General features: G+C 42.5%; 1 protein-coding gene across 2 annotated transcripts in view; it reads left to right on the forward strand.

Annotated features, from left to right (window-relative positions):
• Positions 1 to 17,632, forward strand: part of galnt9 (polypeptide N-acetylgalactosaminyltransferase 9) — a 173,400-nt gene that overhangs the window by 12,092 nt on the left and 143,676 nt on the right. For both annotated transcript variants that reach the window (XM_023958682.2, XM_078952666.1), the window contains one exon: positions 8,864 to 9,044. In XM_023958682.2, the coding sequence (XP_023814450.1) occupies positions 8,864 to 9,044 (181 nt within the window). The remainder of the gene's footprint in view (positions 1 to 8,863; positions 9,045 to 17,632) is intronic.

Genomic DNA, 17,632 nt, shown 5'->3' on the forward strand with positions numbered 1-17,632 from the left:
GAGAACAGCCTGCTGTCTCTTTATCCCTTCACTTTGCCTCACACGCGTCATGGCTTTTTCCAGTTTTAAATCTGCATCTAGCAGCAGGCTCTCTGAAAGTCTGGCATCTCTTATTCCTACAATACGATTCCGTATTAGCTGCTCTCTCAAAGCCCCAAACTCACAGTACTCTGCCAGCATGTGCACCGCCGTAATAAAAGACTCCACACTCTCACCCGGCTCTTGATTCCTCTGGTTTAAGAGCGCTCTTTCAAATTTAACGTTCCTTTTCCTCACACAATGCACGCTGAACGCTACAGTTATGTCATCATAGGACTTTTTCTGTAAGGGGCAACACATTCAGGATATCTTCCGTGACTTCCCCGCCTGCGTAAATGAAGCTATTTACTTGCTTGGAACTGTAGCGCTCGAACCGCTTCAGCCATCTTGGCCACTCTGCAACTTTTACAAAGTCAAACTGCCTGGCGCTGCTAACTGAGGCACAGCTGCTGCTCCATCCCCGCTCATCCTGTGTGCGTCTTGCTCACTCATGACTGTCTTGTTTCACTTCTGACACCATGTTATGTTGGCTAGATTAGCTCAACATTGGACTGACACATACCAGACCACATGTTACTCTCATGTCAGTGGTTTATTCTGTGTTCACTTAACTTTCGTCCGACTAAATACAGCACAACAAACAATAGTTCCACTTTACTTTATCCAACAACTCCTGATCGGATGATCGCAGTTTCAGTTTCAATCCTGCCTGCCCATGTGTCAAAGTGTCCTCTGGGAAGGCACTGAGCCCCACATTGCTCCTGGTGGTTATAGGATGGCATCAGTGTTCGGCAGTGGAGCAACCATCAGTGTGTGAATGTGTGTGTGAATGGGACTGTGACTGTAAAGTGCCTTGTGCCTTCTCAAAAAGGTAGTAAAGTGCTACATAAATATTCACTATTTACCATAAATAATATAGTATTCATCTTTATCTGCAGAATTGTCTTTTTATTACTTTGTTTACTGTTAATTTTAATTTCCAATATTTCAAGAAAAACTTCAAACAAATGAGTAGTTTTGGACAATAGAGGTGTCATTGCTGTCACAGTGTTTCTTTTTAAATGTTTTTTTTTTACAAACATTTACAAAAAATAATTATTTCCCAAAAACTTTTTACACTTTTACACTGTTTTAGTATACATGTTAGTATACATATTAGTATTTAGTATACATATAAATGCAATTAGCCTGTAAACTTTAATAACATTGCTTCTGTACAGCAACTAGGGATAATTGGTGGAAGCAACCACCAATTTTAATTGCACCCCCTTCTTTGTACATTCACTACACAACAAACACAACTACACTCACGTCCTGTGGTGGAGCCGTTTAGGCAATCAGATTTCACTTATGAAGAATGGAGGAGTCTGAATCGCCCGCTCCACCAATTTTAATTGCACATCTTTTTTTTTTTTTTTTTTTTTTTTTTTTTTTTTTAATTGCACCTCTTTAAATACACACACACACATTCGCACACAACAAGTGGGGGATGGTCACGTTGACTGGGTGGGATGGGCTGGCGTCTGCTGCTGGGGTGTTGGTGACGTTGTGGAGGTTCAGGCGTCCCTAACTTTGCGGCTTTTTTCCACGCAGAGAGAGAGTCTACAACCGTGTCCCCCGGGAATCGGGTGGGGCCCCTTTTTTTGGGGGGTATACCGGAGCACCCCAAATTTTCCAGCGTTGCTCGCAGAAACTAGAGCCTGGGCCACAGGCTCACCGTCCGCTGGCCCTGTCTGGGTCCTCTGCTGGTAACTTGTGTCCGCCTTCCCAGTTGGGTGGTGGGTTTCTGCCGCTTCCCGCCATTTTGTCATCAGTCTTTGGGGCGGGTGGGGCTCAGGACTCCTGGACGATGGCGTGCTTCTCATCTGGGTCCGGCGTAGGTCTCTTTCCAACCACGTATCAACAGTGGCAAGCGTGCCTCAAATTGCTGACCCCTGGTATAAAATGAGTACTACTAATACTAATAGTATGTGTGTAATAGTATTGAGTTTGTGCGACAAAGTAAGAATTATGTGTCATAACACATAATTCGACACCACAGACTGGGATGTGCTATGCAGGCCACACGGGGAGGACATCGACAGCCTGACAACCTGCATCACAGACTATATGAATTTCTGCATGGAGAACACCGTACCTATGAAGAGGGTACGATGCTTCTCCAACAACAAACCCTGGGTGACCCCAGAATTAAAAACTCTGCTGAAAGAGAAGAAGAGGGTTTTCAAGACTGGTAACAAAGAAGAGCTGAGGAGGATCCAGAAAGAGCTGAAGAGAGAGATAAGGAGGGGTAAGGACAGCTACAGGAGGAGGCTGGAGGAGCCCCTCCAGAATAACAACACCAGAGAGGTCTGGAGAGGTCTGAAAACCATCTCTGGACACGGGAGGGACAGCGGAAGGGGCCCGGAAGCGGGAAACCGTGAATGGGCCAATGAACTTAACCTGTTCTTCAATAGATTTGACTGTGCTCCTGCCCCCTCCCCCACCTCCCACAGCCCTGACCAAACAGCACCCATTAACCACCCGCTATCCTCAACCCCCCACGACACCCCCACCCCCGAGAACACAGCTGAACTGTCATCAGAAACACACCTTCTTCCACCACACTCTGCTGGGGGATCCATTCACCCCAACCCCCACCCAACATAACAGGGCTCCCTTCACATCACCCCTCCAACTTCTCCATAACCACGAACCAGGTGAGGAGGGAGCTGAGGAGGATCAAACCAAGGAAGGCTACTGGCCCAGATGGCATCAGCTCCAGACTCCTCAAGGACTGTGCAGATCAACTCTGTGGGGTTTTCCTGCACATCTTCAACATGAGCATCAGTCTGGAGAGAGTTCTGACCCTGTGGAAAACATCCTGCGTGGTCCCAGTTCCCAAGACTGCACGTCCCAGTGAGCCGAACGACTTCAGGCCAGTAGTCCTAACTTCTCATCTGATGAAGACCATGGAGGGGATCATCCTGGACCACCTCCGTCATCTGGTGAACGACAACATGGACCCGCTGCAGTTCGCCTATCGTCCAGGAATAGGCGTGGAAGACGCTGTCATCTACCTGCTGCACAGATGCTTTTCCCACCTAGACAATACTGGCAGCACTGTGAGAGTCATGTTCTTTAAATTCTCCAGTGCTTTCAACACCATCAAACCATCACTGCTCAGGGGGAAGCTGGAGGGAGCTGGAGTCAACAGTAGCCTGGCTGCATAGACCATCGACTACCTCTCCAACAGGCCGCAGTATGTGAGGCTTCATGACTGTGTGTCTGATGTGGTAGTCTGCAGCACTGGGGTACCACAGGGTACTGTGCTCTCTCCTTTCCTCTTCACCCTGTATACATCGGACTTCACACACAACACTGACAGCTGCCACCTCCAGAAGTTCTCTGATGATACAGCCATTGTCGGGCGGATATCTCAGGGAAACGATCTGGAGTACCTGGAGGTCATCACCAACTTTGTGGACTGGTGTGCTCTGAACCACCTGCACATCAATGCCAGCAAGACGAAGGAGGTGGTGATCGACTTCAGCAGGAAACCAAATCTGACTGCACCGTGAACATCCAGGGCTTGGACATTGAGGTCGTGGAGGACTATAAATACCTGGGTGTTCACCTAAACAATAAACTGGACTGGACACACAACACAAATGCCCTGTACAAGAAGGGCCAAAGTCGTCTCCACCTGCTCAGACGACTGAGGTCCTTTGGGGTGTGCAGGACACTGCTAAGAACTTTTTATGACTCTGTGGTGGCTTCAGCCATCCTTTATGCAGTGGTCTGCTGGAGCAGCGGAAGCTCGGAGAGAGACAGGAAGAGACTGAACAAGCTGGTCAGACGGGCCGGCTCTGTCCTGGACTGCTCCCTGGACTCCATCGAGAAGGTGGGTGAAAAGAGGATGTTAGCCAAGCTGACATCAATCATGGACAACCCCTCTCACCCACTGTATCAGACTGTTTCAGACCTCAGCAGCTCCTTCAGTGGCAGACTGCTGCACCCAAGATGCAAGAAGGAACGCTATCGCAGGTCCTTCATCCCAGCTGCTATCAGGCTGTTCAACACCAGCCTAAGTAAATAGTTTCATAGTTTTTGTTTTTTATTCACTGTACAAAACTGTATATACAGATGACCTCTATATACCTGCACATCTCTTTCCCTGTTTATTTATCAGAACACTCTTACTTTTGTATATATTCTTTCAAATGTGTGTCTGTCTAACTTGTCATTACTGTCTGTACATACTTGTGCCAAACTCCATGCTACTGTGACAAGGAAATTTCCCATTCGTGGGATTAATAAACAAATCTAATCTAATCTAATCTAATCTAATCTAATCATACAGCCTCATATACAACAATTCAATTGCATTTTATTTATATAGCCCAATACAGCATTATTATAATAACAGAAAAGAAGCCAGCTATTCTGGTAGTCTGCTGGTGGTCCAAAAAGTCAGAGCAAAACCTCATGGCGAGGCCACATTTCAGCACTGTGGGCCTCGCCTGTGTAAACAGCTTGTCTGAAGACATTAGGGCTTCATCCACTGTGAAGCCTTTACGTAGTTTTTATATGCACACATGTTTTCATTTGATTTTATTAATTTTATGAACAGTTAATTTGATTCATTTAATTGTACTTGTGGGATGTGTATGTGTTGGGGTTTTAATGTGTTTTTATTTATATATTTTTTAACTTGTTAGCTATTTTAACTACTGTTTTTTATTTTACTATCACCTATTTAATTATGGAAAGCACTTTGAGATTCCTTTGTAGTAGAAGAGGTGCTATACAAATAAAGTTGAAATGAATTGTATTTTCTTTCCCTCAGACAGAGGCAGTGAAGCAGAATTTAACAGAGAATGGAAAACACAGCTGGAAGACTGTATGGCTTCCAAGACTCACACAGGAGCATTAAGCCCCTCCACACTCCAGCATTAGAGAATCTGTGTTAATGTGACACCAACAGCTACACCAGATGTCCAGTTCACAAATTAGACCCCATCATTATTTGACAAAATGTCTCCACATTGTCCAGTTTGGGTATGGGAAATGTCAGTTTTTATCCATTCAGCTCTAATGACAAATCCTCAGCAGCACCCAAGGATTTAAGGCCATCCAAATATGGTGATCACGCTCTGGAGGGCTGAAGCCAGGAGCAGAGCTCGTCATTGGTATGCACAGTTTACTGTCTGTGTGTCCATCTGTTGATATGTGGAACAGGCACTGCTCGATTATTATGTAGAGGCCACACCGGAGGCTTAGCTCGCATAGCAATGATCTGACATTATCCTGCAGATTTATGGAATTTCAATTAGTTAGAAACTATAGAAGGGCTTCCTGAGACCCAGGACATTGTTCTCTGAGGACAGCATTCTGAAGTTCAGGAAATGAACAAAAAATGTTGCCATCTGTGTTTTTTTAAAGAAGTTTTAATCTATACATTTATTATGCTTTTTTGGTCAAAATAAAAGCATGCTTTCTAAGCAATTTAAATTGCGGCAGAATTTCAATCTCATGCAATCGGTGATGGGAATGTACGTTACTGTATAGAAGTTTGAGTTGTCATCAATTCAGCGCATGGCACTTACAGCTTGCCATCGTGAAATGCTACAAAATGTTAGGGATACTTTAACGAGTGGCTTTTCAAGAAGTGGTATCAACGGTTTTTACTGAAAGACCCTGAAACGCATTTTTTTTCATCAGAAAAGTGCAAAATGCAGACTTCGCTCCAAGCCCTTTAACATAGGAAGCATGAGAGAAGTGGGGCTGGTGAGCCACATTAAAAGGGAAAGAAACAGCGACAGATGCCGAACGCAGCAGAAGCCAATTGATCAGAGAACTTTTTAAAGTAGGTAATGATGACGTTACTATAGAAGCATACTGCATTCAATCAAAAAAAAAGAGCTGATACTGTTTGTCTGGGTGTTTTTGTCTACTTTATTGTTTTTGTCTACTTATGCTGCAAATGTGCTGGATGAAAAAAATCAATCAACCTGTCAGAAATCAGAGATAATAATAGTAATAATTAATACTTTTATTTATCCCACGATGGGGAAATTCTCCTCCGCATGCGCAATCTCTCATCGTAACCTCTCAACTTACCAACCGAGCTACCCAGCCGCTTATGCTACTTATGATGCTACTTATAGTCAGGAAAAATCTCCCGTTCCAACAACACAGTAAAAAACAAAATGTTATAGTAGGTGTTTATTTCTTTTCATTCTTGTTTGTAAAATGCTTGAATGCTTATGTTTTAGAAAAAGTTTATTTCTATGAGCAACCATGATTAATTTCACAATGTTAATTGCCAAAATGAACACAATGATGTTAATTCTAACATCAGTTAAAAACTTTATAGTTATTTGCGCTTTAGTTTAAACCAAAGCAAAAATGTTTGCACTTTAAGATTAAACTATTTCTTTTGCACGTTATTATATCGGGCATTATTTGTATTGAAAAATGTGATACTTACTTTTCTATTTAAGTTAAAGTCTTAGTATTTGTTCTGACCATTGAAATTCACTTTATCTGTTCACAGATGTATGGCAGACTGAAAAGGCTTATAAAGTGTTTGTAGAATCTGTTGCTCATTTTTTTTGCAGGTAAAACCAGTTCTGCAAATTTGTTGAATACATAAGAGCCATTTGCTATTACGTTGTACTTCCTAATATTTTTTTCTTAAGTATTTAAAAAGAATATCGGTTGAATATCAGTATCGGCTACAAGAGGCAGAAAATAACAGGTATCGGTTGTAAAAAGTCAATATCGTGCATCACTAGTCGTTACCTTAGTAACCAGCATTGAAAAACATTAAGTCTTTATAATTGTGAAAACATCTGTATGAAATTAAAGATGAGGGTTTAAATGTATAAAACAATAAATATCATGAAAATCAAAAGATTTTTTAAACAGTATGAAAAGTAAATAGAACAAATTCAGTTTTCCGAACGTCTTTTGTACCGACTCTCAAGAATTAGTGAGTCCTGAAAAATATTACAACAAAAATAAAAATAAAAAACTACAACAAAGATCACCCGTTTTTTAATTTTTTTTAATTAAATGGGATATGCTTCCATACGTTACTGCAGTTTCCTTCATACAAACATAAACGACTGTATCAATATGTGTCATTGTTTGATTTAGTGGAATCGACTACAATAGTCTTGACTGAAATGTGTTTATTCTTGGTTTTTGGAAAATTCCGTGAAAGGTTATGAAAGCTTTGGAAAAATTATGGAAAACCGGTGATAAAAAAAATTGTATCAACCCTGCTGTTACTGGCTCTGTCAGAGACGACAGATTCCTCTGTGCAAGAGCATATTTGGTAAATTGGTCTGGTCAAAAAGGAGCACCAGTGCATGACTCAGTGCCAGAGGAGATTAGATTGCAAGCAACATTCAAGGGCTTTACAAAAAAAATCAAAATTCTTGCTTGACAACTCTTATAGCTGACCAATAAAAAAAGAAAAGCTTGTTTTGATGTTGTGATTAAATGTTGTGTTGTTTTAATTATATTCTGTGAAGTTGTATTTTATCTTAAAAATAACCCAACTGGGGTTATTCTGTAATCTCTGTAACCTTGTCAAACCTTGGTCAAATATAGACTGACCCAGCGCTGGGTTGTTTTGGTTCTAACCCATCAGGGTTGGGTTATCTGTTTGAACCAATTAAATGGGTTAGGTTTTAACTCAAAGGTCACAAATCCTATAGTGCCAGATGTGTCCGCCTGCTAAAGTCAGTACATGTACGGCCCCATCTAAAGATTGCTAGAGAGCATTAGGATGATCCAGAAGAGGACTGGGACAATGTCCTGTGGTTAGATGAAACCAAAATAAAACTTTCTGGTAAGAACTTTACTCGTCGTGTTTGGAGGAGAGCAAATGCTGAATTGCATCAAAAGAACACCATACCTACTGTAAAGCATGGTGGTGGAAACATCATGCTTTGGGACTATTTGTTTGTTTTACTTACATTTTTTTTTATTAACTTAAATATTTTTTCTTTACTTTGATAGACCTTTAGGTCTGTACCAGAACCATGTTTTATTTTTTCATTTCTACAATAAAGATGAGCTGTTTAGTGTGGAATGTCGAGTGACCTACTTAATTACCTGTCAGTTACTTTTCTTTTCAAAAAAGCTTTAAACCAGACATTTTTTTCCGCCTCTAGTCAAATCATGTGGACATAAATGAAGAAAATATGCCCTTGACATTCGTAAGGAAAGTGTTAACTAACTCAAATCCTCCCATTTTAGAGAATTCTCTTGTGCAGTGGTTTGATTTTTAAAATATCAAAATGGGCCACACGCTTATAATGGTGTACATAAATATTCACAATCTTCCACAGAACATTTAAAAGCTAAGGAACGCTGCTGAGACACACCTGAATGTTTTATGTAGCAAACCTCCGAAAAAAATTTTTTTTTCGTTTTTCACACACTGAAAAAAAAACTGGGTCTGAATATTATTAACCTTCTAAAAGCTAAGTATAAAATTCTAATTAAAAATAATATGATACCCAGCAGTAAAATATCAAAACAGTATTTTCGTTTTTTGCTGTTTAAACATTTTTTTAGGTAAAATTAAAAAAAAAGACGCACACAAACATTCCTTTATGCATCATCTAAGCCTGTTCTGTCCCTTTTGGGATCACGGGCCGGTAGAAACTATCACTGCCACTTGGGAAGGCAGGGAACATCCTGGACAGGTTGCCAGTCTGTCGCAGGTCCACATCAGGGAACATCAGAAAAAGGAGCATAAAAGTCTTTCAGTTTGAATACGAGAGTGATGGCAGCCCTGATAGTGTTTTCGTCATGTTTTTGACAGGTCTAGCAAAGCCCATGGGGTTGTTAGAGGGGCCTGGAGGCCTTGGCCAGGGAGGAGCTCCTGCCACTCTCGGAGAGGACAGTCATGATTCAGAGGGGAAGTATGAGGAGTACGGCTACAACGCTCAACTCAGTGATCGCATCTCTCTTGACAGGAGCATCCCTGACTACAGACCCAAAAAGTGAGTTGCCTGCTTCCTATTTTCTCATTTCCGCTACAACTCTAGACTTTCTTGTTTTTACCCTTCTGTAATATTTCAACCAATGAAAGTATCAAGGCCCCTTTAATTCGTGCTGCAGCAGATGATCAATATTGTTTAAGTACACCAGCGTTCTTTTATCAGAATTTAAAGATATGTTAAAAAAAGGCAATGAAGTATTTAGATTAAAGTGAATCCTGAATAACAATATGTAAATACTCAAAGAATACATAAATACCTAAAATATGCAGTTAATGTCCCACCCATTGTATTTTCTGTGTAACAAATAAAATATTTTACAACTATTTAAATAAATCTATAATCAGAAATACAATTTTAAGCTAAATTTTCTTTACATATGTCCTCCATTATGAAAAAAATGCCACAAGAACATGTTAAAACTCAATTTTCATCGCAGTGGGTTTTTAACAGCTATACTTACATGCATGCAAATCCCCTTCAGCCTCTTTCCCCCAAACACAAACAAGTTAAAAGTATTGATAATATGAAAAATTACAATAAACACTAAAACATGAAAGAGCATTAAAGTTTGCAGGTAAAAGTATCAGAGGAAAAACTAAAGGATTAATATGTCTATGTTAGCAGACACTAATGTTCTTGGACAATTAAAACAAAATTGTGGAAAATATTTTATAAAATAAATTGAAGAAGTATTATAGGATGGACCACAGGCTGTACTCAGAGAGATGTGCATCACATTCACTGCACAAAGAAAGAAAAAAACAAAGTGATTCATAATATAAAAAGCTTAATAGAGAGTTGAGAAGATTAGAACAAAGACATGAGCAAACTTTAACAGATAGGGATTGAAAGAATTTTCAAGTGTCAGTATATGTTGGCAAGAGTGTAAAAATTCAAGTCTTGAGAAACAAATTAAATTATATTAGTGTTTAAAGGGTGAAACTCGCAGACTGAAAATAACTTAGTGGCACATGAAGGATTTACTGTGAAATAACTTAAACAATTCCCACAAGCACTGAAGAATATATGCAAAGAAGGAAGGACATTATATAGAATATATCATTTGAGATGTACATGAATAGATTAAATTGTTTATTATCATACTTGGTTGAATGTGGGGGGAAAAAAACATATATTTTTCGTATCATACCCGTATACTGTATTTACACTGGGATGAACAAACATATCATGAAAGAAGAAACAACCCCTAACCCATTCATACCATTTTGAACTATGCTTTTTTTTGTATTATAATTGTTATTTTCCTTGTCCTGAATCACTGGCAATAACACAGGTAATGTTAACACGCTATAGAACTTCTCATTATTCATACATTAGAGCAGCCCTTTAAAGGGCCTATACCATGCTTCACTTAAGCCAGTCAGAGTAAACTAAATCCATATGTGATCATATATCACCTTCGGGAAACTAAAGAACGAATTACTCATAAAATATAATTTTTGAACCCTTTTCCAACAATGAAATAAGATGACTGAATCTCTGAGGCACTGCCTTCGGCTCCTTGTGGGTACCACCCATTTCACATCATTCTAGAGCCGGCCTTAGCAGCGTGTCTACGTTTTACCCACGTAAAAAACAAAAACAAACAACAGCCGAACATCCAAAGATGGAGGTGCATACTGTTTTACTGCCTTTAGTAGCCCCCAGGTTTATTCCAAAAATGTGGCAACCGCCTCTGTGTTTAGTAGAGGCAGACGTCTATTGGGGACAAATATGCTTGAATGGGACTCCTTCTGAATTTACACAGTATGTGGACTGCCCCACCTGCGAAAAACTTGATCTGCTGTATGCTAATGCACAGGGAGCATACAGCACCACATGTTCCACCATGTTTTGCTCTCTCCTGAGTACATTCCTTTAGTCAGGAGTATGCCTGTGTCCAAAAGGAAGGTGAAGAAGTGAACTCAAGAGCCCGAGGAGAGACTGCAGGACTGCCTTGAGTGCAAAGACTGGGATGCCATCTGTCTGCCCCACAGTGAGGACATCAACAGCAAGACTGACTGTATTACTGCACATTACATTCCGTGAGGACACCATCACGCCCTCGAAACTGTCTGCTCTTACCCCAACAACAAGCTGTGGATTAGATGTGACCTAAAAGCCCTGCTGAGCAAGAAGACGAGGGCTTTTAGGTCGGGAGACAAGGAGTGGCTGAGGAGGGTGCAGCACCAGCTGAGAGACAAGTTGAGGCAATGTAAGAACTCCTACAAGGGAAAACTGGAGGCAAAACTCCAGAAAATAACATGAGAGAGGTGTGGTCTGGGATGAAGAAAATCAAAGGATGTGGGGGGAGAAGCAGATTGTGTGAAGGTGACAGAGAAAAAGCTAACGACCTGAACATCTTCTTCAATAGATTTAGCTCTCCTACTACCCAGGTCTATTCCACCCCTCCTCCAACATCTTCACAACCCCCCACCCCTTCTTCCTCATGCTCCTTATACCCACCGGACCTGACTGAATCAATCCGCCACCTTGCTCCTACCCAGACCCCCTCAGTGATTGTGACGACCTGCCAGGTGAGGAGACAGCTGGAAAAAATAAAACAATGAAAGGCTCCCAGCCCATATGGCATCAGCCCAAGGATACTTAAGTCCTGTGCCGCGCAGCTATCCACAGTTTTTCAGCGCCTCTTTAATCTGAGCCTCAATAAGATGAGGATGCCGACCACCTGGAAAACCGCATGTCTGGTTCCTGTCTCCAAGAAGACTGCACCCTCTGGCCCAAGTGATTACTGTCCTGTTGCCCTCACATCCTATGCGGCTAAGGTGCTGGAAAAGAGTTTACTTTCCAACCTGAGACCTCTGGTGAAACCATCTCTCGACCCACTTCAGTTTGCCTACCAGCCACGCCTGGGGGTGGAAGATGCTGTTATTTATCTGCTGCAGTGTGCTCATTAGCACCTGGATGGCGGAGGAGCACTGTCAGAGTCACATTCTTTGATTTTTTCAGTGCATTCAACACCATCCAGCCCTGGTTACTAAGTGAGAAGCTGCGGCTGATGGGTATTGACGGGTCCTTGGTCTCCTGGATCACTGACTACTTGTTGGACAGGCCACAGTTTGTCTGGTTAGGCAGTGTTCTGTCTGATGTGGTGACGAGCAGTGTGGGAGCCCCTTAGGCCACTGTGCTCTCTCCTCTCCTGTTCACTTTGTACACCAGTGACTTCCAATACAATAGAGTCATGTTATCTCCAGAAGTTCTCTGACGACTCTGCGGCTTTCGGCTCCATTAATGTTGGGAAGGAGGAGGAGTACGGGGAACTTGTGGATGAATTCGGAAGGTGGGCTGGAGTAAATCACCTGCTGCTCAACATGGAAAAGACCAGAGAGATGGTGATTGATTTCAGGAAGAAAAGACCAGCTTTCTAGCCTCTCAGTATCTTGGGCAGGGATGTGGCAGAGGTAGAGGAATACAAGTACCTGGGAGTACCCATCGACAACAGACTGAGCTGGAAGACCAACAGTCCTGCCGTGTACTCTGTTCTTCTCGGTGGTCCGCTGGGGGGGGGCAACATTGCTGCCAGGGACCCTAATAGAATGAACGAACTGATTAGAGGGGCTGGCTCTATAATCAGGTGCAAAATGGACACATTTGAAGCTGTAATGGAAAGGAAGACTTTGATTAAGCTCGTATCCATCATGGATAATCCTGAGCATCCTCTCCATCCTGTACTTGACGGTCAGCGGAGCACCTTTTCCAAGAGGCTAAGGCAGCTTTGCTGTCACACCAATTGCTACAGGAGATCGTTCCTACCTCACTCAATCAGACTTTATAACTCATCAACTACGTTTTTACTAGTCTTGATTGGACTGAGATCTGGTTTTATTGTGGAGACACAGGAATTACTGTGCTCTTGAAAACCAAACTTGAACATTTTTATCTATCTAAGGCCAACAATATCAGGAAACACAATTTCAAACAAGGGGGTACATGCTCTGCAACAAGGCTCAGGTAGGTGATGCATATCAAAATAACCCAAAGTTTCCTGTTTTCATTGTCTAGATATACAGTATTTCCTTACCTACACACACGCCATGTAGCACCATGATGGAGAGGCATCCGTTTTATGTCACCTGTCATTGGTCATAATCTTAAACCTGACCCATGTAATTATTGTATTTACAAAGCAAGTAAGATGAATAAAGTTTAGCCGTGTAAAATATGTCCAACACAAGAGGCTTTCAGCTCTCATCTGTTTGCTCAGCTGTTGGACAGCACAAGTTAAAAAAAATAAAAAAAATAAAAATAAAGCAGAAGAAATCATACATATGTTAAACTTTTGGGAGAAGTTTATGTAAGTTTATTTTTCCTGAGCCCACTGAAGTTCAGTCTGCTCACGCATGACTGCGCAGCTTGATACAGCACCAACCACATTGTTAAGTTTGCAGATGACACAACAGTGGTTGTGCTTGATATCATAAGAGAAGTAACAGGAGTAGTCAGGATCCAGGCAAGATTCAGGGCAGTCGGCAGGCAAACGGAGAAAGGGGCAAGACAGGGTCAGGAAACAAAAGATTAGATCCAGGTATAATGCTCGGTAATGCAGCCAGAGTTGCACAAACAATACTTTGCACTGAGCGTTACTCAGTAGTGTTGAAGGATGCTGTGATTGATCGAGTGAATGAGAATAGGGTGTGCAGGATCCAGGAAGTGTGCACTGGGGTTGCTGGGAGATGTAGTGTGGTTATAACTCTGAAGATGGTTCTTCCCTGGTGACCAGAGGGGGAGACAGAGCTCTGACTTCTGACAACACCTGGGTCCGCGAGGGATGCCTTCTGGACGCCTCCCTGGGGAGGTGTTCCGGGCATGTCCCACTGGACGGAGGGCCCGGGAAAGACCCAGGACACACTGGAGAGACTACGTCTCTCAAGTGGCCTAGGAACGCCTCGGGGTCCCCCCAGTGGAGCTGAAGGAAGTGGCCGGGGAGAGGGAAGTCTGGGTATCTTTGCTTAGACTGATCCCCTCGCAACCCGGTCCCGGATAAGCGGAGGAAGATGAATGTATGGATAAAAGTTTTTTTTGTTTTGTTTTTTGTTTTTCATTCAGAGCAATTAACTGTACTGTAGTATACTTTATAACGCACAATAGGAGTGTCACTCTGTCTCTCTTAAAACTAGGAGCCTCTAGAAGAGGCTGGCTTCATCCATCATTCATCCATCCAGATGATAATTATTTTCCGCGATTAAGCTCTTCAGCGTGTCAGGATATTTTTCAGCCGCTGCTGAGTCAGCAAATTCAGGAACCAGTGGAACCAGCTCCTGGTCGCTGTGAACTATTCTCTAGCAGCCAACGAGGAAGCCGACGGGCCAGCTGGCTCTTCATCTCTATTCCCCTCCTCAGAAATTCCCGCTGCACCTCCTTGGGATGCAAAACTCTCATAGAGTTGTCTGAGTTTTTGTGATGAACTGGAGGAGTCATGTGACTAAAAAAAAGAAATTGTGAATATGTGAAACTAGGACTATTGAAATGCGAATAACCAGGGGAACACTGTATTCACGTTAAGTAAATTTGAAAATGTATATCTTTATTTATTTAAATAAGATATGGACAGTTCTTTCACAGAGTTCAAAAAGCAGCCAAACTACACTTCTATAGAACAAATGGTATTTTTGAATGTCTTTTAACATGATGCTAACATCACATCGCCCTCGGCAACGTGCGCTCAAGCGATTACTTTCTATTAGAAGTCTGTAAATATGTGTATATGTGTGTTTTGGGCTTCCGCATTCAAAAATCTCACGTGCATTGCTACGCAAATTTCTACGACTGTTTTCGGCCTCTGCATACTAAACACAATTTCCAGTTATACGTCCTCCATCATCATCATTAAAAACATCAAAAACCTGAATTTCATCAGAGTTAGTCTTTAATTGATCTTATGCACCTGGTGTAGTGGTGACTCTTGTTTGTCATCCATGTAAGGCTTATACATATTGCCTCATAGGACCGAAGCGAGCAATATAACAGATGCATGCAAGTAAAAAAACTGGTTTAAATGTAAGTAATGAAAAAAATACAATAAACCATTACACTCCTAATTCATTTATCATCCTTCCCTCCCAGCTTCTTCAGCAAATTTCCTGTCCAATTACTTCTAATCTCACCGCTGTGTCTCCATTGTCACCTCACTGAAAATTTTATTTCTGTTGCTTCAACATAGCAGTTAAATCTATAACTATGTTTAAGCACAACACATGCTCTGCTCCCTGAAGACTTTTGGTCTGTATCTGTGTGCCTGTGGGAGGGTGATAACCAGAGTGAGAAGCTAAAGAAACACGCTTACCTCATCTCCTGAGTGCCTGATAGTGGAGAATGGGATCACAAGGTCCCTGTGAAGCAGGAGCTCCAACTGCAAATTGTTGCTCTTTCCGGTACAAGAGTTTATCTCTTGTGATGCGGGGCTGGGGATTGGGATGAAGTGATGAGGCAACCAGTTATCTTTCAGGGAAAAGTGCTTGCAGATTGGAAAGTTGCTTTGGTGTTTCAGCACTGCACAGGTTACAGGAGGTTAATGTGAAATTTCACAGTAAATAAGAGTGGGCATGGAAAAAAAAAAAAAAGAGTCAGCCGGAACGACAAGGCCTGCAAGCTGTTGGAGGAGGGGAAAGAGGAAGGTGTGATGGGATTGCATCTTAATCCAGCGCTCTGTTTCTGTCAAGGCTCGTTCCGGATCAAATTATGAGAGCTGCCCAGTGAGCTCAGTTCCATTATTAAAAGATGACTCGATCGCTCATCCTGTTATGGTTTTACAAGGCTTTGCAGTGAGTAAAGACAGGTACAAATTTAAGGATGACTGATGCCCCAAATTGGATCCTGTAACCGGGGCAATTGAATTACAAAATCGCTTTTATGATCTCCACGCTGAATCTACTCAGATCTAATCTCAGCCAGAGGCAAAGAGTGACCAAAGTGACAGTTCCAAGAAATCACTCTATTTATTTTCATCACGCACAGACTCTCTGTTTGCACTTAAACTAAACACAGGTGAACCATACGTTGTATTTTTAGCGCCTTTGTTAAATTGGGCTCTGAAATCTGCCTCCCGATCTCTTGTTGCATATATTTGCGAGTCTGATTGAAAAAGGCAATGGAGGAGGCTAAGAGCCTGATCTTGAGGTTGATTAGGGAAATTGTAAAACACATCAACAGTTATTTTTCAGTGTAAAGAGGTTACCAATCATTTGCTTGCATTCATTCATCTTCTAAGCCGTTTTGTCCCTTTCGTGGACAAGGAGCTGCCAGCCCCTATCCGGGCCACTGGTGGGTGAAGGCAGGGGACACCCTGGACAGGTCGACGGTCTGTCACAGGGCCAACTCCAAGCAATAAGTCATTTGTTTTTGAACACACCTTTATGCAGCCAAACAGCATGAACCTCACTTTAGGTCTTAGACACTTCAGTCACGGTTCAACAAAAAGAAACATGCATGCCCAGCTGCATCCCAGAATCCTTTGGTGCTATTAGACCCAACGTGCATGTGATCGCCACTACAATATGACGCAGCTTTCTAATTAAAAGCAATCGTTAAAAGCAGTGTGAAAAAATCTACCATCACCAACGGGTTTGGAAAAGCCGGTCAGCTGCGTGACGGAGAGAACAGCGCAAGCTCAGGAGTGAATTTACCTCAGTCATGGTGACACTAGCCCATCTATTAGCAGCTCCGTAATATACGAGATGATCTTTTAAACGTACGTTTATTATCGTTATGTTATGGTTATTATGAAGCCTCTGTTCGCTCATTTTATTTTTAATCTGTGTGGTCAGTGCTTTTTTCTGGCACAACGAAGCTGGAAGTACGGTTAGGTGAAGGCTAACAGGCGCTAACAACATCTAGGCTGGATGAACATGAATCCATGCGGGAAATGCTGCAATCTGCAGCTGGGCTGCACGTAAATATGTGGGAATAACATCAGCCTTTATTTTGTCGGGACACGATTGGAAACGCAAATTGACGTGATCTTTTTAATGGTTTCTAAGGACTGAGCAGAATTTTACTTTGAAAAGCTCACACCGACCACAGCCGCCGTGTGAGCTGGAGACATGTTCTCCTGCTGCTCGTTCACATTGAGCTGCGGGACCGATGGCAGTCTGATGGTTCCCACACGTAACAACACATCCTCCTCTCATCCACAAAACGTACAGTATTAAGTCCGATTGCTCTGCACAGACACGATTCGCTCCGTCCGCCGGCGCAATGGGGACGAAGCGCTCCTCCCTGGAGCCGCCCTGGCCAGGGGTGTCCGAGAAGACAGGAAGGTGAAACAAGGAGCTCGCGGGGTGAGCGCGGAGCACATAGGCGTCCGTGGAGCAACAGTGTTTGTTGTGGAAGGGAACTTCTGACGCACGCGCCGCGCTGAGGTGCGCGTATCGCGCTGAGGCGCGTGCTTTTCAGTCGCCGCTACTTTATTTTACTGGTGTGTTTTTTTGACCAGCCCTGTTACTGCCATAACGCTGCCGCAACACAAGCAGAAGGAGAGCTGTCCCCGTTCGCCCCTCCATCCACTGTTGCTCCTTGCTCATTCTTAAACACGTACAACAGTGTGGTGACCCGAGCGTTGGCCACGCCTT

This window comes from Oryzias latipes, chromosome 9, assembly GCF_053564925.1.
Source record: "Oryzias latipes strain Hd-rR chromosome 9, Olatipes_Hd-rR_3.1".
Lineage (NCBI taxonomy): Eukaryota > Metazoa > Chordata > Actinopteri > Beloniformes > Adrianichthyidae > Oryzias > Oryzias latipes.